This window comes from Sphaerodactylus townsendi, linkage group LG04 (genome assembly GCF_021028975.2).
Source record: "Sphaerodactylus townsendi isolate TG3544 linkage group LG04, MPM_Stown_v2.3, whole genome shotgun sequence".
Taxonomy (NCBI): domain Eukaryota; kingdom Metazoa; phylum Chordata; class Lepidosauria; order Squamata; family Sphaerodactylidae; genus Sphaerodactylus; species Sphaerodactylus townsendi.
The window spans coordinates 64256775-64280035 of NC_059428.1; the positions used below are offsets into that span (position 1 = coordinate 64256775).

The window sequence follows — 23261 nt, forward strand, 5'->3', positions numbered from 1 at the left end:
GTGCTGATTAAAGTGGTTTTTTTCTCTTTGAGGCAGAATTAATCCATTCACATTAACTGATAAAATCTTCATTTTGTTTACTTGGCAAAAGGGCTGCTGGAGGGTCCAATTTGTTTCATTCCTTGTCTAGTAGAACTTTAAGCTTATCCTTTGGTGATTCTTTCTCAGGAGTTTTCTCCCCTGTAAGATGTTTTGCTAATTGTTAACTTGCTTTAGTATTGAGATTATTTTTCTGCTGGTAGATAGGATAACTTCCAATGCAAAAGAAATTATCCACAAATATTTTACTTCTTTCTGAATCAAAATCTGTCTCAGAAAATTGAATTCATCTCTTTTTCTCAGCAGCGAACTTGGAAAGTCTTAAAATATTTTCATTTCAACCACTAGAGGGTGTACTCAGTGTTTTTCCAGAACTCTTTAGTTTTCTTATGGAAGAATCTTACCATAATCTCTCTTGGTAGTTTATTCTTGTATGTAAATCTTGAATAGGACACTTGATAGCCGCAGGTTGTAAATAACTAAGGAAACAATTCCACTTTGCTCTGCAAAGAAATGCAGTCTCTTATCTATTTTATATCTATTCATATCTATTTTATATCTTTTTATTTTATATATTATATTATATCTTATCTATTTTATATCAGGCAAATTGATATTATTCCCAATACACTGATGACTGAGATACAACAATTTCCTCATTCAAGCTTAAGCAGTTATCTGAATCCAAAACTAACCACTGGTTCATTCTGGTACCACCAAAGATTCAATTTATGCTGCCATCTGCACCTTTATTTGACCAGGGTTCCTGTGACAGGCTGCAGAGAAAAGTGTATATTTTAAAATGAAGATCAGTAGCCATTATTGTTTACACTCAGAGTGAGGCACAGAGGCCTGAGAACAGGGAAGCCACCTGAATTAGACTTGCTTTAGCTTGCTATTGTCCACCTGCATGAGCTTTTCCAGTGGGTGAAATTCAGCCAGCCGATAAAGCAGACGTAACAGGGGTAGGAGAGGCAACTTTACTTGCTGGATTTTTGCCAGCTTGTATAGTAGTTAACAGCACAGAAGACCTTCCAGAAAACACTGGACTATTTAGCATACCAGTAAAAGATCTGATATCACCAGAAGGGAGGAAAATATCTCTGTATATAAAACTATCTGAGCGGCTTTTGATATTTAGTGTTCCTGCTGGTAAGAGCTATCTGCCTTAAGTGGGTTTTTAAAAAAACATAACAACTCTTATATGGAGTAGTTAGTCAAAGTGAGGTACTGCTACTGTTATCAGCCTGAGACCTGTGTGAAAACAAATATACAGAGACTGGAGAGAACTGGTGAAGGGGCTTATTGAAAGACCAAGCTGAAAGGCCATATAAATTAAGGAAGAATATCTTCTAATGAGGGAAGAATCTCTATGTACCAGTTGGTCTGGGGTATGAAGTTTTGCTTTGGGTTTCCTCAGTAGAGAGTTTGTTTTATGTTTTATTTGAGAGGTTTTTTTAAACAGAAATGGCTGTGTGTGAGGACACTGTCTATGTACCAAGCTAGTGATACAAACCTTAGTGAAAGTGAAGAAGCCATTAGCCAAAATATCTTGAAGAAAAAAGGAAACTGTACAATCTGTGAAACATATAAGGAACTAAATAACATTTAAGCTGAACTATAAGTGAGTACTGAAACTGAACAAGTATTCTTAAATCTGTGCTGTGCTAACAACCAAATACTGATACTCTGCCAAGCTGTTTTGTAAACATATATTTATCCTGCCTTATCCATTCCTTTCTCCAAGTTATTTATCTTCCCTTCCATCTCCAGTCTTGCTAAATAAATCTTTCAATCTATTAAAGTTTTACATTTCTGCTTCAGTATTTTTATTTTGGTGTGCCTTATAAAAGGGGTTTGCATTTCCCACTGCAAAAAACTACAATGGCTAAATCATAACTCATCTTCACATGCTCGAAATTAACACAAAGGGCACAGCTTAAAGAGACAAGCTTTTAGAAATGATTCTAAAAGCATCAGGGAATTGTTTCAGTCCATTACTACACAGTTATTAATAACCACTGCAGTTATTTTTCTCTTGTGAAGGTCAGATTATGGAGAAACTTTCAGCATTAGGCTGCAGCATAGAAGCTATGCTGGTTTAAATAAGTCTCAAGCCTACTTTCTGCCAGGAGGGCTGCTGGACTTCGATGACAGTCCTATCTTCTCCAGGCAAGTTTTTGGTCCAAACATTCTATATGTGGATGAAAATCTGTCTTCCCTCCAAATCCTCAGGAGAAACCTGACTCATTCCTCATTTCTTGGAAATTTGTTTTTGTGTGTTTATTTTATTTTATTGCATGCCGTGAAAAGTCTTATGTACTATAAGGGCCAATAATTATCAGAAAGAATCTTCTGTTAGAGAAGGCAATAGCTCCTTCCTATTTCCCAGCCACATGAGATTACTAGGTTTATACACATAACTTCAATAATTTCCATCAGCCTTGTTCTCTGTTCATTTTATAAGTTGTCCTCTCTTATCCAGCCTTTCATCGTTTTTCTTAAAACATGAATTCCCAAAGTTAAACAGTATACTCTATCTAAAGTCTACTAAAAGATAGGGAGTTTACTGCTTCCTGATGAGTAGGTTGTGGCACTTGTACCAACTTGATCATTGTAAACAGGCTACACCAAAGACAGTGCATGAAATATCTTATATATTCATACTGCTGATATATGATCTTTTGTCAGGATAAAGACTTGCTAAAAATAATTTGAAAGTTAGCTGGAAGTTAGTAATCAATGAAAATTCCTTCCATGGTAGTTAGCAGATTTTCCAGAAAGAGCAATCTATCTACAGGGGTGGGTTCTGGGACCAATGTTTTGCAGGTGTGACCATAAGGGAAAAGAATGGCCATTGCAATATTAGAATTTGGAGAAGGAGATACAGAGGAGACAGAACTCCCAGTTTCTGTGCAGGAGTTGAATTACTGAATTACACAAAGTGGCCAAAAGTAACTTATGCAACTATTTTTTAAATTTTATTTTCTTCATTTTAACTTACCAATTTGTTTAATTTGTGTATAACATTGAAATTAATGATTTCCCCAAACTCAAACATGTATTTTTTTCAAATCTTTCTTTCAACACTTATTAATCATATAAGAAACCACTCACAACTACATTCCCAACTACTAATCATATAAGAAACCACTCACAACTACATTCCCAGCTGTATTTCTGGTGTCTTCTCTGAGGACAACCATCTGTTCTAGTTTTAATCCTTCATTGTTTTTGGTCTGAAACATACAGGCTTTATCTCTGCTATAATCAATCATTATATTGGGACATCTACAGTCTTTTGTATTTCTTCCCTGGGAGATGGAGAATGTTTTCATGTTAGGAATGGAAATATTATTTCATGAAATAAAATTTTATGATTAATGAACTCTAGTTTTAAAAAAGTGTGGTATAGTGGTTAAAGAGCAGCAGACTCTAATCTAGTCAACTGGGTTTACTTTTCCGCCTTCTCCACAAGAAGCCTGCTGGGTGATCTTGAGCGAGTCACAGTTCTCTTTGAACTCTCTCAGTTCAATCTCCCTCAGGGTGTCTGTTGTAGGGAGAGAAAGGGAAGGCAATTGTAAGCCACTTTGAGACTCATTAAAATAGAGAAAAGTGGGCATAAAAACTAACTCTTCTTCTTCGAAACATAATTCTGCAATCCTAATATTGAAAGTAAGAATGTCACCTTTACTCTGCCAGTGGTGTGAGATATTGTACAAACATAAAATGTTGAATATGTCTGTATCATTATGTTTGCAAAGAATGTAGTTGTGCACTTGTGAAACAGATGGTGTAAAGAGGCTCTCTTGGACTTCAGTATGTTCTTCTCCCCCACCAACCATTGTGCACAAAGACAGACCCTTCAATACCTCTCCCAGGAATATCCACTTCTATTCTTCTCCCTACATCTATCTGCATGGCTCTTGTCCTCTTCATAGCTTCACAGCACAATCCAGAGGCCATTGTGGCCTGATACAGCTCTGGTTCTGAGCCACCTCCAGAGGGCTTTCAGACAGCATGAGGTGCAGCAAAGAAACCCAAACAAAACAAAACTGACCACTTTGAAGCTATCCATAGAGGTTACGCCACCCGAAAATCCAAAGCCCTGACCATGGCTCCAAAATCCTGTCTGGAAGTAAGCTCCACCTCCAGGAATGCCTCTGCCCTCCCCCCCCCCCCACTGCACCAACAGGGCATTGGCAAGTGCCACTTTCAGGCATCCTGGAGAGCTGCAGCATCCACCTGCTGTTGTTTTTGTCCCTCTGCCAGAGTAAGTGCTCTGGGGAGGGCAAATCTGCCGGGGCAGGCTTGTGCCACATCCAGGAGTCAATGTCACTCCCCCACTCCATGGGTTGGGCCGTGTCATAGACTTGCACAAGAATGAGATGCTTGATAGTAAGTCCTGCTTCTTTTGTTGTGATTGACCAATGTTCTCAAACTACCACACTTCTTAAAATCTGATACTAGCTCTTTTTGTCACAGTTGCCAATAACTAATTAATATTTGTCTCTTACCAATAGGAGTCCCCACACCATAACCTTTGGAATCAATCAGTCCACCGATCTGGGTCAGATTGCAGTTTCTCTGGGTAACATATTCTATGCTGGTAGACTCCATCAGGAGAGCATAATCAGTGGTAAGAACTCGCTGGATTCCCTCATCATTATTCTTCACCAGTGCTGTCTGCTGCCTGCTGCTCATAAATGCCCACATTTTCTCATATGTCGATATTTTGGATTTCTAAGGAGAAAAATCGAAAGCATCAAAGACCTTATTTTTACATTTAAATTATAACATGTCCTTGGTTAGTGTCAGTCTTAAGTCTTGACGATAGGAGAGAGAAATTAGGGTCCTTCCCTACTTTCCACTGCATTCAACCTCACATACGTATTATTACAAATGTGTTCAATTTCCATTAGGCAGCATACTTAGCACTTGATTTCTAAGAGCCTTTTGCCACATACTATTTTCCCTTAATCTCCTGCTGGCAACCCCCTATATCAGTTGTTCTCAACCTGGGGTCAGGACCCCTTTGGAGGTTGAATGACCCTTTCACAGGGGTAGCCTAAGACCATCGTAAAATGGTCTTTTAATATTTTATATATACCAATTTTATGGTTGGGGGTCATCACAACATGAGGAACTGTATTAAAGGGTTGCGGCATTAGGAAGGTTGAGAACCACTGCTCTACATCCTCCCTCTACCGCATTATTTCCTAGTCAGTTATTTATCAACATAGCTTTTATCCACCTTCCAACTTCAGCTATATTTATTGTTTCTTTACTTAATTTGTACTCCATCTTTCTCCACGGTGGGGACAAAAACAGCTTATATTATACAACTCTCATTTTTATCCACCCAGCAAACCTGTAAAATAGATTAGAATGAAAGTGTGTGACTTTCCCAAAATCACCCAGTGAGCTTCCACAGGAAGACTGGGGTTCAAACTTGAGGCTCCCATACCCCACTCTTAAGTTCTAACCAATATACTACACTAGCCTTCATAGGATGGCTGCTGATAAACAGTAGCAAGCAGCTAGGCCTTGCTGAGTCATGGAGGTTGTGGGTATAATGTCTCAGAAACTGCTGCCAGGCCTCCAGGTGGGACCTGAAGATCTTCTGGAATTATAACGAAGAAATTACTGTTCTGGAGGATGGAGTCTATGGCATTACATCCAGCTGAGGTCTCTTTCGTTCCTCAGATTCAACTAAAAAATCTCCAGGAATTACCCAACTTGGAGCTGGCAACCATAGCCAGGCCTGCCCCCAACATCGGGCTTAAAGGCTAATAGCTAAAATAATTCTGGAAAGAGGCCTCCCCCTATCTTTTACTGACCAAATCAATCTTGGAATCTGTGACTGCCTAGCAACAGTGACTGTTGCTTAAAGCTACAGGTGTTCCGTTTGCCATTTTGAGTTTTTCAAAAACCTCCAGTGTATTTTTCTTAGATTTCGGATTTTTCTGCAAACCAGGGCATTGTTCAGATTTTTAGAAAGTTCTGCCTTGCCCATTCACTGCTCCAGTCTCTGAATTTAAGTATCCTATGATTTGGCTGACTTGGCTATTGGAATAGAAGATTCTCTTTATGTGTAAATTGGGAACAGATTATTAGAAAAGTCTATACTTCCCTCTTTAAACAATAGCAAGATTTAATCCAATTTGTCACTATCCTGGGTCAGTTCTAACCTGGGTCATTTCTAGCCTATTCTCTACAAAACATGATATTTCTATCAATAAATCTCCAATAATGATTTCAGGGCAGTAAACGTGCTCCATTGGTGGCCAATGTATAATGTATCTACAAGTTGCAACCTGAGGCTTTTCATTATATGAACTTTTGTTGTGTTAGTTTTACTATTCTGTTGAACTATTTTAAGGAAAACATGGTTTTGACTTAAATGTCAAGGTTCTTTGTGCTTGTATCCACCACCAAAAATATTTATTTAACTCATATTTTACTATAAGGTAGCATATAGTTCACACGATTGCAATATAGAGGGGAAAAATCTAAACCAACAATATAATAAACTCCTTAAGAGAGTTTAGTGTTTTCAGTGGTTTTAGAGTTCTCAGTGCTCCTGTCATCTGCTGTGCTGCAACACAGGCTCTTTTGTCCAACCAAACATCTCAAATTATTGTTAGGGATGGAGTAAGAAAGGGGAAAACCTCTGGGGTCCTCACACTCTTTTCCTCCTCTCTGTTGTTGTCCGTCACCCTTTGGATCAGAGTTGAGGCAGATCTTTCTCATCTGTTGTTCATAGCATTTTCAACAATGGGTGATAAGCTGCACATTCTTCTCAAAGTCTCACAAGAACCCATCTTTGCTGAGGTTTAGCAACAACATGGCAGAATATCAGCTGAATGCCTCAGTATTGGATAAGGTTCCTAAGGCAACCAGAATAGTGGATACCACTATTGAAAGTGAACTATTCCTTCAACAGTAATAAAATTGTAGCTACTCTTTTGGGTTGTAGATTCTACTTCCATCATAGAGTCAATGGTCTAAGGTAGGCATACTACAGGTACATGAAAGTATTTTAACTTACTAAGGTAAAAATAGAGAATTTCAAAAAAAAAACCCCACAACTATTCTGAGCCAAAATTTTAAAATATTGTTTTCCTTTTTTTCTGCAGCAAGGTACAAATCCTTTTGAACAATACAGGCAGAGAAAACACAGAGAATATTAGTTGTTGGGCAGCCCCATCTAAACCGGGAGGCAGCAGGCTGCAGCACCAATACAGCACTGTTCCACCACCTCCAAAAAGGCTGGTAGTTCAAGGAGCAGGAAAAAGCTCTGCTGTCAAAAAGCCCCCATAGGGCTGGCAGGACATATGCAACCGAAAGGCAGGCGTAAATCCAAGGGCCAGACTGCTGTGCTGCTAGCCCTTAATCCTGGAAGGGAGCTGACTAAAGTCAGTTCCACCCCCAAGGAATGCTCCAGGTTCTCTGGCAGCAGCAGTGGCATACCTAGGCAAACTGGAGCACTGGGCAAAACCTGAGTTTGATACCCCCCCACCATGGGCGACCACCCTCTCCCACCGTGACCAAACAATGATTTTTTCTACTAGGTCGTTTCAAGTCACCATCACATTATAGAACATGCCCCAACTCACAAGTCTGAACACAGCAATGGGCCATGCCACACACAGAAAATTTTTTTGAAAACATTTTCAAAATGCTTTCAAAATATTTTATTACTGCTATGAAAACATTTTATGGTGTTGTATCCAGCCCCCCCCCATTGGGGGAAACAGCATCACTTGATAATAAAACTGCAAAATTGATAATAAAATAGATAATAAATACTGCAAATTGATAATAAAACTGCAAAGATTGTCATGCCCTTATATAAAGCAGTGGTGCGACCGCACTTGGAGTACTGTGTCCAGTTCTGGTCGCCGCATCTCAAAAAAGATATTGAGGAGATAGAAAAAGTGCAGAGAAGGGCAACAAGGATGATTGAGGGACTGGAGCACCTTCCCTATGAGGAGAGGCTGCAGCGTTTGGGACTCTTTAGTTTGGAGAGGAGGCGGCTGAGGGGGGATATGATTGAAGTCTACAAAATTATGCATGGGGTAGAAAATGTTGACAGAGATAAATTTTTCTCTCTTTCTCACAATACTAGAACCAGGGGGCATACATTGAAAATGCTGGGGGGAAGAATTAGAACTAATAAAAGGAAACACTTCTTCACGCAACGTGTGATTGGTGTTTGGAATATGCTGCCACAGGAGGTGGTGATGGCCACTAACCTGGATAGCTTTAAAAGGGACTTGGACAGATTTATGGAGGAGAAGTCGATTTATGGCTACCAATCTTGATCCTCCTTGATCTGAGATTGCAAATGCCTTAACAGACCAGGTGATCGGGAGCAACAGCCGCAGAAGGCCATTGCGTTCACATCCTACATGTGAGCTCCCAAAGGCACCTGGTGGGCCACTGCGAGTAGCAGAGAGCTGGACTAGATGGACTTTGGTCTGATCCAGCTGGCTTGTTCTTATGTTCTTATGTTCTTAATGTTATTTAAACTGGGGACCCCAGATTCTCCCTTTAAGGTGGATTTAAAAGGAGAATCTGGGCTCCCTAGTTTAAACACGTGATGCTGGAATCCACTACCAAACAGCATCATTTTCAAAGGTTTTTAAACTAGGGAGCCCAGATTCTCCTTTTAAATCCACTTTAAAGGGAGAATCTGGGGTCCCCAGTTTAAACAACATTGAAAGTGATGCTGTTTTGGGGTGGATTATCCCCCACCCTGAAACAGCATCACTTTCAATGTTTAAACTGGGGACCTCAGATTCTCCCTTTAAATCCATGCCGAAGGGGGTGGATTTAATAATAATAATAATAGCCTTTATTAGGCATTGAGAGAATAAAAGAAAGAAAGGAAACAAGCATTGGCAGGAAGGGGTAGATTTAAAAGGAAAATCTGGGGAAATTTAGGGGTGCCTGCTGTCAGGGGTGCAGTTATTAATATAGCAGCACCAAAATTTCAGAGTATCTTCATGAGACCTACTGATGGTACCACCCAGGTTTGGTGAAGTTTGGTTCAGGGGATCCAAAGTTATGGACCATCAAAGGTGTAGCCCCATCTCCTATTAGCTCCCATTGGAAACAATGGGGGATGGGGGCACTCTCTTTGGGAGTCCATAACTTTGGACTCCCTAAACCAAAACTCACCAAACCTTGGTGATATCATCAGGAGAATCTCTTAAAGATACTGTGAAATTTTGGTGCTGCTAGCCTAACAACTGCGCCCTCTGCAGGCCAAAAACAGAAAAACACTGAAAATACAAAAAAATCCACAAATGAACCTGCAGTTTTTGCTCCCCCCACAAGGGGGCACCCTGGGCAACTGCCCACTTTGCCCAACAGGAGGAACGCCTTTGGGCAGCAGAGCTGTGTGACAGGTGACCATCAGTGTGCCTCCTCCTCCACTGGGTAAGTGCCCCAGGGAGAGCAAATGCACCAGCGCACTGCTCCCTCAAGCCCTTTTGGCTCCCCCTTTGCATTAATTTATTTATTATTTGGATTTGACCCAAATGGGGCTTAAAGTACTACAGTTAATGTATCTGTTTTTCAAGGAACAAGGTTACTTAACATGATTATTTTCAGTAATTACCTTATTATGTAAAAGGAAACCATGTATATTTTAGTAAACCAGGTTTTTTAAACTGAACCTCAAAGAGTCAGAAATACCAAAATGCGACCTGTTCATTCTTACTTTCCATCAGCAACCCAGTTCCAGGATGAACTTGAGAACCTGTAGGTCCTATCGGAGAGCTGCCATCTAAAATGTCAAGCTGGCAGCTACAGAAATGGAAAATATTTGTTTGCAACAATAGCAGAAGCATATCTCTTTTCAAATTCCTACTGCTTTGCCAATCTGTCACAGCTTCTTTGGAGCCATTGCTTGCTAAAGGTTAGCTTTGTCTCTGTGTCATGCTTGGATCCCACAGGGGGAAGATGATAACTATAATTACCTGCATCTGTTCAGATTTGGCCTCCCTGAGATTACCAACTGCTGTTTATATTTGCCATATTCATAGTTTGTTGGTGTACTCAGCATCAGAGCTCCAAACCAATTACTACAGCACAATCCCTATGAAGTAAATTAAATATAATGAGATTATACCAAAATAAAATTATTTAAAATTCCAGATGGGTGTGGTTTATTTTGCAGGTAATTCCTTGTCAAGTGATGATAGTGATTCACTCCTACAGAGATGAGTATCCCATGTGGAACAATAGACATCAAATTAAGCACAGACTCTGAAAATTTCCAGGTTGAGTACGACAAAATTGATTTAAGATTTTATGGATTTTTGCCATGAATAGCAGTTTTTAGTAGATTGCTATTAACATTTCAATTGAGAAAACTGCCTGATATACCATGGAAACTGTCAGAAAATCTCAGAGGGTATGGTATTTCCTTGGTAAGAGTCTTTAAATTCAACATAGTTGCCTACCTAATTAAATAGACTGGGACAGAATCTCTATTAAGATATTGCAACATCCATCAGAGTACCACTTGTAGTGTTACTCCTCATTTGGATGTCAGATCTATTCTGTGGCTATAGATGTCATCAGAGATATATCAGAGATGTCAGCCAATATGCAGAACCCTACAGTATGTATGTAAATTTAAGTATGTAAATTTAAGAAAGCTGTAAATTTTAGAAAACTGATATACATACAATGTATCTTAACTCCAAACATAGATACAGGTCCCTCCTAAGGAAGATGTTTTATGGTAGTCAACATTGTGGGAAGGTGGGCCCAGCAAGGGCATTTTGTCCTGTTGAGGGGAAGGCAGCAGCTTCATGTCCCGGTCTGCACATTTGCAAAGGCCTGGGACCCCATTAAATGCATGCTCTTGTGTGGCCCAATAAGAGAACATCATCAGAGTGGGCTGGGACTGCCTTGTGTCTCAGGACCACTCTGATGCAAGATGTGAGACAGCGAGGACGTCAGATCAGAGTGTCGTCGGATCATCGTCACAATCGGGGGGGGGGGAGGCTGGCTTCTGGAGCCCGAGCAATTCAGCAACATCAATTTCCCTCCTCTAGGGAGGAACATGGGGGAGGGTTGAGGCAGGGGAGCAAGGGCCGAGGACCGATCAGAGAGGTGGGGGCTCCTTTACCAGCTGACTTGGTTGCCACAGGGACAAAGCAACAATGGTCACTGTTTCATCACTGCCCAGTGGGCTCCCTCAGCACCACGCAAACAGTGCCTGAGCCCCCATGCTTCCCCTTTCTTCACGGCACCGCACAGAGTCAGGTGGGCTCAAAACCTCCACCCATGCTTAAGCTACAAATACCGTCCTAATGGGAATGGCCTAGTCCAGGAATGCTCCAGGTGCCAGTTGCCGAAACCTCTCCATCTGCAACAGGGAGAGTGCATCTGCTATTCCATTGTCTATGCCTAGAATATGCTGGGCTACAAAAGGGATGTTATTGATCAATGAAAACAACACAAATCTCCTTACTAGGTGCGTCACCCACTCAGAGTGAGAGGATTGATGGTTAATCACCTGGACTACCACTTGATTATCACACCAGAATATCACCCTTCAGTTGGCAAATGGCTGGTGCCACAGGTGCAGGGCTTCCAATATAAGAAAAAACTCCAATAAGGTTAGGTCCTTGTAAAGGCCAGAATCCTCCCACTCCTGGAGCCAGAACTGGGTGCACCATCTCCCTTTGAATTAGACCTTGAACCCTAGGCTCCCTGATACATCCGATTGCACTTGTAGGGTGGAATTGAGGCTCTTGAGCCGTATTTGAGGCTCTTGAGCCGTATTTGGCTCTTTGAACCTCATACTGTGGCTCCCGGCATGGCTGCCCCTTCTTGGAGCCAGCCAGCCAGGCCCCACCCCCTCCTCCTTCCCCTTGGGTCCTGTCTGAGGTTAGGGCTGCAGCCTCCCTCTTCCTCACGCCCCCGCTGCCACCCCTGCCCAGCAGATGGGCATCTTCCACACCGTGCAGAAACAGGAAGCCTGCCTGGATCCTCCTCTGCCTGCTTGGATCCTCCTCTGCCTAGGGGACTTTGAGAGGGGCGGTGCTGAAGTAAAGCTGCCCCCAGGGAAGGTGAGAAGCTATCCTTTCTTTCCTGCCAGCTCCCCCCTCCTGTCAGAGAGGCAGCTTCCATCCTAGCTGAAGTCCCCAGCGGGACCTTGCAAGAAGAAGCACCAAGAAAGAGGATGCCGCGTGCACAGAGGATGGATTTTGCAAACGGGTCAGGCACCAGTGGGACCCTGCAAAGAGAAGTGCCAAGAAATGGGATGTGGTGCATGTGGAGGTCAAATTTTGGAAGTGGGGCAGGTCCCAGCAGCCGGACCTTCCAAAGAGAAGCACCAAGAAATGGGATGCAGGGTGCGCACGCACGGGGGGATGGATTTTGCAAGTGGGGCTGGGACCTTCCAAAGTGAGGCACCAAGAAACGGGATGCAGGGCACACGCGCACATGGAGGATGGATTTTGCAAGTGGGAGCACCTTGGGGCAGCAGCTGGGCACACTGGAGCCTCACCTCCAGGCTGGAGTTGAGTTGTGTGCTTTGTGTGTTTGCTCGGCGGGGTGCTCCTCCTCGCTGCTCTTCTCCGCAGCTGGGAAGGGAAAGGGTTCAGCCTCACAGTTCCTGCCTAGTTTCCCTCCTGACTGAGGCAACACGAGTGGCTGAACTGGGGAAGGAGAACTTTGTGCAGCCTGGTCCTCGTTGGCAGCCAAAGTCACCAGCCTCTCTGCCAGCTTGCAGACCTCATCCATGTAGTGGTGGCAAGACGAGGTTTGAGGGAGAGGTGCAAACTCAGGAAACTGCTCCAAAGTCCTTTCTGAATTGCTGCATGGGGGTTAGAAAGTCTCTGGAGCTCTTTTAAAACTGTGTATTTGAGTTGTCGTCCCCTTTCCTGGTCCTAGAGTTCATACAGGCTTACTTAGAAACCCTGCTGAACTCAGGACTTACTCCACAAGTAAGCTTGCATGGAGTTTCCATGCCAACAAAGGGAGTTGCGCCAAGGAGATAGTCGTGTGCCCTTTCAATTGGTAGAGTTGTTAAGAAGGTTGGCAAAAAGGCTGTAAAGTTCTAAAAAGTATTCTGAATATTAAGAGACAGATGCAATCGTCTGAGGTGTGTGCATTTAAAAAGTTTTGCAAACATTTTAGAATCCTTTGCTTCCAAATTTTAATAAATTCAGTATGTTTGAAAATTTGATAACTATAATCTCACCTTCAAAAACAGTGACACTACCATACTTTCTAGGTTTACTACATCCCAGAGTAAGAAGCTGAGATTAGAAGAGAGTTTTTCTGCAGTGTTTTATACACAGTGTAAAGATTATATATATATATGCCGACCCCTGGCCTAGTAAAATGCAAATTTTTGCAGTTTTGTCAGGAGGGAGGCTGGATGTGCCCTTCACTGTATCCAGAGTGATTCCCAGGAAAACTAAGGTGTGAGAAGGCCCCTCTGTCTTTTCACTGTCTAGGGAAACCCCAAGTTCAGCCATCAGGGCCTAAAAAGTGTTTATCCTATTATGGCATTGCTGCGTGCCTGCTTGACCCATGAAAAGAAAATCATCCAGGTAATGGTTAATGTGTGGGCTGGCTGCCTGGCCCTTGGCCGCCCATTCTTAGAATGTGCTAAAAGTTTCAAAGGCTGAACAAGCTATCGAGCAACCCATGGGCATAGACTTGTCCACAAACCACTGGCCCTTGAATTGGATGCCCAGCCAGCAGAAATCCTCAGGATGGATGGGAAGCAACCCAAAGGTGGACTGGATGTCACACTTGGCCGAGGGCCCCCAGGCCACAAGACTGAATCAAGTTTTGAAATATTGATATTCTCGTTAATTCCCTGTAGAATGGTAGAAGGCCTTCATGGTTCCTATTTACAAAAAAGGGGATAAACTTAACCTGAAGAATTATAGACCTATAGGCGGGTTGTCATCCTTGGGCAAGGCTTTATGCAAATCAGCAGCTCATCAAGGTGAATTCTTGGATGGTTTCAGAACATTTGCAGGAACAGAACATGCTGGATTTATTAACACAACTAACCACTGTGTGATCGCTGCACATATGGCTCAGAAGTAGGAGATAGAAAAAGTGCAGAGAAGGGCAACAAGGATGATTGAGGGACTGGAGCACCTTCCCTATGAGGAGAGGCTGCAGCATTTGGGACTCTTTAGTTTGGAGAGGAGGCGGCTGAGGGGGGATATGATTGAAGTCTATAAAATTATGCATGGGGTAGAAAATGTTGACAGAGATAAATTTTTCTCTCTTTCTCACAATACTAGAACCAGGGGGCATTCACTGAAAATGCTGGGGGGAAGAATTAGGACTAATAAAAGGAAACATGTGATTGATGTTTGGAATATGCTGCCACAGGAGGTGGTGATGGCCACTAACCTGGATAGCTTTAAAAGGGACTTGGATAGATTTATGGAGGAGAAGTCGATTTATGGCTACCAATCTTGATCCTCCTTGATCTGAGATTGCAAATGCCTTAACAGACCAGGTGATTGGGAGCAACAGCCGCAGAAGGCCATTGCGTTCACATCCTACATGTGAGCTCCCAAAGGCACCTGGTGGGCCACTGCGAGTAGCAGAGAGCTGGACTAGATGGACTTTGTTCTGATCCAGCTGGCTTGTTCTTATGTTCTTAAGTAGTAGAACCCAACAGGATAGGATATACTTTACTTTCTTTTACCTGAAATTTGCATTTGACAGGGTCCTTCAGGAAAGATTTTGAGAGAAGATAAGTAAAACAAGTATGCCTGCCTGGTTACCTTTTTTGATCTTTATGGTGTAAATGGATGTTTATTGACTTCTAAAGAGGTCAGAAGGGGCGTAAGACAAAGTTATGCTCTTGCTCCTATCTTGTTTAACCTCTACCTCTTAGCCCCCAAATTGAAATTGTTGTCTTTGTACCCTCCACAGCTAGCAACATTTGATTCCAGTTATATTATATGTGAACAACACAGCTTTGATTTCAGTAACCAGGGTGGGTCTGAGTTGATCAATTTAAGAGTTTTATTCAGTATTGTGCTGATGAACATTTGGTAATCAACGTTGAAAAATATACACGTTGCGACCACTTTTAGTCACAATGAAAATCCCCAAAATCCAAAACCTAAGAAAAGATTTTAGAGATGAGACAGGGTTTAACATAAGGGGAAAGGTTTATTCAGCTGCAGTTCTGAATAAAATAATATTTGTGCTAGATTCTGGAGGCTGGGAGCAATTTACAGAACTGAGATGCAAACATTTATACAAGTTCACAAGTTATAAGAGGTGCTTTATTAATACCTCATTGACGGCATAATTTTTGTCCACAAAACCATAAACTCTGTATTGTTATTCTTCTGTTGTCAGAAGAATAATGTATTGTATTTTTGTATTGGATTGTTTTTATTGTAAGCCATCTTGCTGAGATAAGGTGAGGTATGTATAAATAAACAAATAACTCCCTGTCAAAGTTATGGCCCAAGAGCAAAAAAAAAAAAATCTGTCATTTGGTTTCCACTGATCTTCTACCAACCCTGTGATGTTTCGAATTGCATTCTTCAGTCCACATCTAAAAACTGACTTAGTTTTTAAACGTCAAACCACCAAAGGGGTCTTTATTAAATTTCAATCATCGGAGTAGAACAAGCTAAATTCTTTCACAGTTAAATAACTGTTTCATTGCTGGTGTAAACATCTTAGTGGCCTTTCTAAGTAACTTACATAGAAAAGTTCTAAAACAAACTATATCATATATGGAAAGAATATTAGCATCTTCTAAAGCAGTTTCAACACACAAAAATTTGTCAGCTTGCTGTAGCCAGGGTAAAAGATACATCAGAAAATAATACTTTAATCTTTTTAGTACCAAACTTTAATAAACTTTATAATATAAAAAATCCTAAATTCTAGTTTAGCCCCTACATAAGGTCCTAGTGTTTGCTTGATCTTGTAGATCAAAAGTATCATGCTGGATTATATCAATCCACTCCATGGAAGTTCAATCTTATAAGTATTTTAGAGTTATATTTCAACATTAAGTCTTTTGAACTTTGCATGTTAAAGACACATCAATGCAAGCAAAGAGTATCACTGTAACTTTGACGATTATTTTTTTTTACGTCCAGTACACAATTTGTCCCTGCAGCCTAAGATATCTTTTGGGCAAAAATTATTTTATTGTTCTTATATGCTATTCCAGTATGGATTGGTAGTCTGAGTACATACCCTGATAATATCCAGACTAATTTCTTCAGATCAATATTAGCATGTCCAAGATGTATCGCCTCATCTTCTTTGCTAATGGAAACTGGGGAAAAGTAATCTCTCTTTTAGCCTAGCTAACAGTTATCAAATATTGGCTCACAATTAATCTAGGGAGCAAGGAAACATTAGTTTCTCAGTCACTAACAGATTTTCAAACCCAGATGGGTCCACTTGCTCACAGATAATCTGAATTCACTTGATTTGGATTGTGATTCCCTTCTGGCTTTGGTAAACACTGGTGTTTACACTTCAGTTAGAGCCATCTCATGGTGAAAAAGCTAAGTAGCCTTCAAGAAGAAAAGTGGCACGTTTGCCCATATACTTTGGACATTCTTATTTTGATCAATACTGGTTACCGCGGTATTTCCATGGCATTACGTACTGCATTATTGGAGATTTTTCTTTTTTTAATAGAATGAATTTACTCCCATTTCAGTTTTATATGGACAATTTAAAGATCAAGAAAAGGGTTCTAGGGTTTGTATTTTTGGTGTCTTAAGGTGAAACTATTGAGCATTTCTTCCTTTCTTGTGTAATTTATTCTAATCTGGATCTTCACCTTGATAAGAAGGCTTTTTTTGCTCCCTTAATTATCATTTAATGAATTTGTTAGCAGATCTGAATTTTAACGTAACAATAGATATTTGAAAATACATAACTTCTACTATTAAACATTTCTTTTTAATAATGTTTCATTGCTATTTTTTTCTGCTCGAACAGCCTATTTATTGGCTTTAAGTCTTAGATGGGAAACTTTTAAAATAAAATTTGAATTTATGTGTTCAATTAATTTTGTATATAAAACAGCAACTCCAATATTAGCGAAGTGGGTTACAGATTGGCAAAAATCCAAAAACACCCTTTTTCTTGTTATAAGGATTTCATTACATCCCAATTGTTCAGACCAGTGAACAAGCTTGACCTGGAGGTCTTCATAGAAATCAGGGAATATTTCCACATCAGATTTGGTCCATTGTTGTTAGGAAGCTGATCTGACTAATTATCCTGCAAGCCACTCCTTTGACTAGGATTGTACACACAGGTTGTATATACACAGACTCCTGAGGGATGGCCAGAGCTGCCACCCCAGACTTGCTGAACACCCTGCCCAACCCCATCTGCCACTGCTGCCAAACACACCCCACCTCACACTTACCAAAGCAGCAGGAGATGCCTCTGCAGGACTGTGCTGGGATGGAGCTCCAGGCTTGGCTCCAGAGGACCAGGAAGAGTGGCAGAGAAGCCTGGCAGCCAGCGAGAGCTGGCAGCATCCAGGCAGGCTATGAAGGCAAGGCCTTCTCAGCCCAAACCAATCTCCTGGCCCACCATCAACAGGCTGGCTGTCACCCAGTGACCATGAGGGTGAGAGGGGGAGGAGCCTGCCCACTTCATCCTTAAGAGATGGGACAGGGCTGTGGGGCAGGCAGCCACCAAGGAACATGGCAAAACTTGATGAATGGCCCAAGGCCCAATAGGAGGGTGGGAGAGAGTCCAGAGGGCCGGGCAAGAGAGGGGGAGATAAAAGGGAGGAGAAATCTGAGCCAGTGGGAGGAGAAGAAGAGAGGAGAGAAAGCAGGGAGTCTGAGATAGCTAGAGCAAATGAGATGACGAGGGAGGACAACAGGAAGATAGTCACCGAGAGGGAAAGGATCAGGCAAAGCCCACAATCAGGCTGACAGCACCCCACGCAAGCAGCCCTTGAGGGCTGGCCTGAGGCCCAGTTCCGTGGCTCCAAAGGCTGATGACCTGTACCACCACTCTTCAACCAAAAGGAGTGAGGAAGGGTCGACAACTATCCGGGAAGGGGAAGGAGGATCCCAGAGACAGCAGACAGGAAGAGGGGAGAGCCTCACAGAGACTGAATCTCTAACAATCCCATATTTCTGGCTGTGGCCCTACTATGTATAAATACCTCAACAGCCATTTTCTATTCTGCAGTTCTAATCGGTTGCCTAAATTATGATCATTCAAACAATTTGTTCATAAAATATCTAATTTTTAGCTCTCTGTAGGTAAAGGCATTCTGTGTACTCAAATGACTTTCTTTTGTTTTATCTGAACCACTGTCTTTCATTCTTATTAATATTGCGCATTCTCAATTATTTTAGAATGCCAAAATTACTCCAATCTGGCTCAAATGCTGGCTTCACATCAAACACACACACAAAAGGCAGCTGGATGTTACGTACGCATATCACTATAGATTTATGGTCTCATTGACTTAATTTGTTTTCTACCAACTTGTCATTTTAACCAGTTATTAGCAATTATATTTTTCTAAAATCAGTTTTGGGTGCAATGTAAGGGTGAAAAAAAATTATATGGAGAATCTCTGTATGGGTCTAGCTGCATTGTTTTGAGTAAACATCTTGCATTTAAAAATACAAATTTGGTAAATTATATAGTCTTCAATTCCAAAACAATTATGGCATGCACATCTCAAGGAGCTCTGGGATTATCACTTCTTTCATCTAAATCAGCTATTTAATATCGTTACAAAATCATAATGCATAACCTGTTGGTGCAAAATCTGGTGCCTGTCATCTTACCTTGAAAAAGGTCATTGTTGATCCATCTCTAACGGCTCCATATTCTATCTTAGTCTGCTTTGCCAAATCATCTGCTGAATCAATAGGAGACTCCATTCTCTCAACAGTTAAGAAGGCAGCCAAATTAGCAGTGTAGGATGAGATTATGATTAAGGTGAAAAACCACCATATTCCTCCAACTATTCTGGTGGAAAGAGCTTTTGGCATCAATTCTGATCCTGTTACAACACCATCAAAACATTTGCATTACAATAGGTTGAAAGAAATATCAGTCTCCTGCTTTTAGGAATTTATGAACACCAGAATAAAATATATGATTTGACTCAATAAGTCCAAACACATACAAATAACAATAAAAATGGAAACAACACTTTGAAAAATACTGATGTAGTGACATATGACATATGTATGGATGTCCTTGGATCTGAACTCCAGATTTCCTACATTCTTTTCTAGTTCTTATTAAAGACTATTAATAGCTTTGACCAGTAACACTGAGCATTGATCCTGCAAACAGGTTTCACTTATATTATTGTAGTAAACATTATCAGGATACCAGACATTAAATCATAGGTCCCTCAATATTAATTAGCTGGATTCAATGGGACAGATTAGGAAATGAATTAGCAAAACAGATTTTTAGCTGGGGAATCAGGGTGGAATTGCTCCCATCTCACTTTTCTGTTGATGCAAACCATGTATTATTCTCCCTTTACATCAATCCTAGTAACTTCTTAGTAACCAAAAATCACATGGAAGAATATAACTTCAGTAGTTTCAACAATGCTTACATAGGTAAACGGAAAAAAAGGATAAAATCTAAAATGTCTTCTAGCTTTACAGTTTAAATATTGGAACGGTTGAAACTTTAACACATAATATCCATATAATGCAACACTAATGAATATATATATGACTGAGAGGAATAATAGCATAAGCCATGAATATGACAATTACAATATGATCGGCTTATACAGTGACACAACAATAACAAAGCAACACAAGATGCTGAAAGCTGAGGAGGACAATAAATGAAAATGTGTATTTATTTGATGTAATGAAAATTCTTCACTCACAAGAAAGTATTTAGCACAACCTGTACATTTATTGCTTCCAAATGTGGCTTGGATCCCAATGACAGAAGTATATTTCCATCAGAAGAAGGGGCTGCATATCCCCCCTGACTGAAGGGTAGTTCTGTGTATTTCCCCCTTCAACCTGCACAGTGTTCGTGAGTGTCCCCTATCACAGCCTTTAAATATCACAAAGAAATTTTTTCTACAAAGGTTATTTTCAACAGGTTTGATGCTGCTGGGAAGTGGATTATTTTCCCACTTCTCCAAGGCATCAACTTTTCTCTCATCTTTGGTAAACTGTTCTGATCAGAAGCTTTGGTAAGACCACAGCAAAGCCTGAATGTACTTGGGAAGATTTTCCCAGGCTCACCTACTTGGCAGCCCATGACCCTGTCTCCACAGCAGCCATTTTCCCCAACACTACCAGGCAACTTTGGGGTTTTTAAAAATCAGCAATGGAGTATTGTTCTACTGTTATAATGCCATAAGAATTTTTCTGTCAGCTTATTTCAATTCCCAGATTTCATTTTTTAAAAGTTTTCTCCACTTTATGAGAAAAGACATTTCTCCACAATCAAAGGATCTAAAAAACAAATATAAAACTGAAAAAGCCCCAGCACTGTGGGAGGGAGGGCCACTACCTGGGAACTGGGGCATGGAAATCTGCCATATGGAAGGTCTGTTGCTGCTGCACTGTATCTGCAGCCACAGTGGGAAAACTAGACAAGTCTGTCTCTGTGTGGAAAATATCTACATCTGGTTAACATCATGTGTAGGTTGAACCTAGATGCACTGTCAGCCTAGTTCACAACTTACTGACTATGAAGTATCTCAGCAAGATGAACTCCCATTCAGTCAGTTTTGCTTATTCCTGTCATTGACAGTTGCCTGTCACTTCTATCTGTGTAAAACTAACAAAGCACCCTGATTATTTTGATAATTTTCATCAGAGGAAGATAGCATAAGCAAAAGCAGCAGCAAAGGAGGGAGGAAAGAACTGAGCAAAAATGTATATTGTCCTCTGTCCTGGTCAATTGTGAAAGCATATTTCCAACATTATCCTTGTATTTCATGCTGGTCTTCTTCCTAATTCAATTGCAAGTTTAGTAGCAATAAAGCACATGCGGAAGTGTTTACTGGAATAAAGCAAAGATCAGCATATGGTTAAATCCTGCTTGAGATGAACACTAAGCCAGAAAAGCATTATAATTGGCAAAGGTTTTTGGCATGGAAGTGTTGGGTCTCCTGAGACTTCTATGGGATATGCTAAAATAGGCTAAAGAAGGACCATCATTTTCCAAATGATTGCTGACAGTTTAATTTTAATCTATATAAATATGTCAATTTTTCTCTCAAAAATGAGTGCCAACTATGACCCAAAGCCAAAACATCCTGCTGTGGAAATAGCCCAGGGAAATCAATGGCAATTGCTTACTTGTAACAGCTTGGATCTAAGGACATCCAAGGGCTCCACTATTCTAATCCAATCTAGTTTATGAACATTTGTGGAATAATTTTGCTGTTGTGGGTTACACAAGAACACAGAACTCAGTCTGGGAGAGAGAGGTGTTTAGTCATCATAATCCACCTTTTATTGGCAAAAAGTGCAGGGTGTTCTTTGGATACCACCTTGAACAAAAGGGCCTCTTAGTGTACTTGGTAACATTTCAGACCTATATTGTGAACTTCACTTTATTTGAAATGGTGGTTTGGTGGTTCTATCTTGAATGGATGTGGAATCCCCAGTGCATATAGAATTATTTAATAAATTCATTGGTAGCTTTAATATATTTTAGTTTCATATATAGTCTTCCTGGCTGGAATAAGAATTTTTTGATGTTGTTAAGATTGGCTGTATGTATACTAGTTTGACCTCTGAAGAAGAGGGCCTTGTGTTATGTGCTAAGTATAACCATTTATGTGATCTATATGACTTGTGGTTTTTTTCATTTAATTTTAATTTCTATAGTCTTTTAACTTAAAGATTGAGTGTATTGTGTAATAAATATTGATTATATAATTTATTTTTTCTTCTTGTTTCTTAACCTGGGAGGTTTCTAGCTTGTTTGTCAAGTTGGGTTTTTTATTAGATGTATGTAGCTACTGTTGGATAGCAGACACATGTCTCCTTTTTTATTCCACAACTATTTTTCTGAGAATCAATTTATATCTACATTTTGGTGCAAGAGAGTTTATTTTAAAATATATTAATTTATTTCTGTTTTAACTTGCAGCTGACCTAGGCAGCTAAGAAACAGTTGCAAAGGATGCTGACTCAGATCCTTATGAAAACATTATTTACTAAAAGCTCAGCAAAGGAACATAAATTATGTAGACACTTGTGCAATGCGTTATTTTAATTAAAATAGTAATAATGGCCAGCTACATCTTAGAGACCCATATAACTTGGCAAAGAAATCTAATAGATCAGTTTTACAATAACTGTTCCACAATAGAAAATCAAGGTCTGATGTTCTTTTATTCTTATAAGTGATTTCTAACTTCCCTTTGGTTTTCTACTGTGACAAAAATTGTTCCTATGAAACAGAATAAGTGTATGTACCTCAGGTTGTTTCTCTGAGAAAATGTTCATTCTGTAAGCAGTGATTAAATAATATCATCAACCATGTCGGGAAAATAAAACGCTGAAATATTGGTTCATAGGATCATACATCAAATTTTGATTCCCAATACTGCAAAACGGTTAAGTGCGTGACTTTAGACTTACAATACTTGGTGAAATGAAAATTCTTGGTAAAGAATGGGTTTTTAGATTATGTCGAACCCTTTCCCCTAATCCGTACCTTCATGTGTCTTCTGATAAACTTGGCCCTTTTGTATGCGCAGACTTCCCCATTCTGTTTTCTGAGGGGAAATTCTACACAAGCTCGACTTCAGCTACTTCTTGAAGTGAATGACATGTTTGTGATCAAGGAGTTCTGTAGGCGCAACTGAGTTTAGAAGCATACATAAAACTAATATATCAGATAAGTCATCTCACAGGCCAAACATTTAGAATAAGTCTAACAGCCTAATCACATGCCTTTCCCAGCTCAGGAATAAGCCCCACTGAGTTCAGTATGATTTACAGTCAAGTAAATGTGCATCATATTGCAGTCAACGTATTACGTATTACTCAGGATATGATACCATAACTTAACCACAGAAGGCAACGTGTGTCAGTGTAATTTGTCGTGTAATGGGAGAGCATGGCTATAATGCAATAGTTTTCCATATATTTCTAGTTAATCTACTAAATGTATAATGTTTCAAAAGAAGCTATATCTGGATTGAGGTGTTAAGGAGGGCAGGGAAATAAGGCCTA

At 40.4% G+C, this 23261-nt stretch overlaps 1 protein-coding gene across 4 annotated transcripts in view; it reads right to left on the reverse strand.

Annotated features, from left to right (window-relative positions):
- The window catches only part of GRIK1 (glutamate ionotropic receptor kainate type subunit 1), a 190001-nt gene that overhangs the window by 9720 nt on the left and 157020 nt on the right, over positions 1 to 23261 (reverse strand). For all 4 annotated transcript variants that reach the window (XM_048495223.1, XM_048495219.1, XM_048495220.1 and 1 more), the window contains 2 exons: positions 18861 to 19078; positions 4557 to 4782 (listed from right to left, as the gene is read on the reverse strand). In XM_048495223.1, coding sequence (XP_048351180.1) covers positions 4557 to 4782; positions 18861 to 19078 — 444 coding nt within the window. The remainder of the gene's footprint in view (positions 1 to 4556; positions 4783 to 18860; positions 19079 to 23261) is intronic.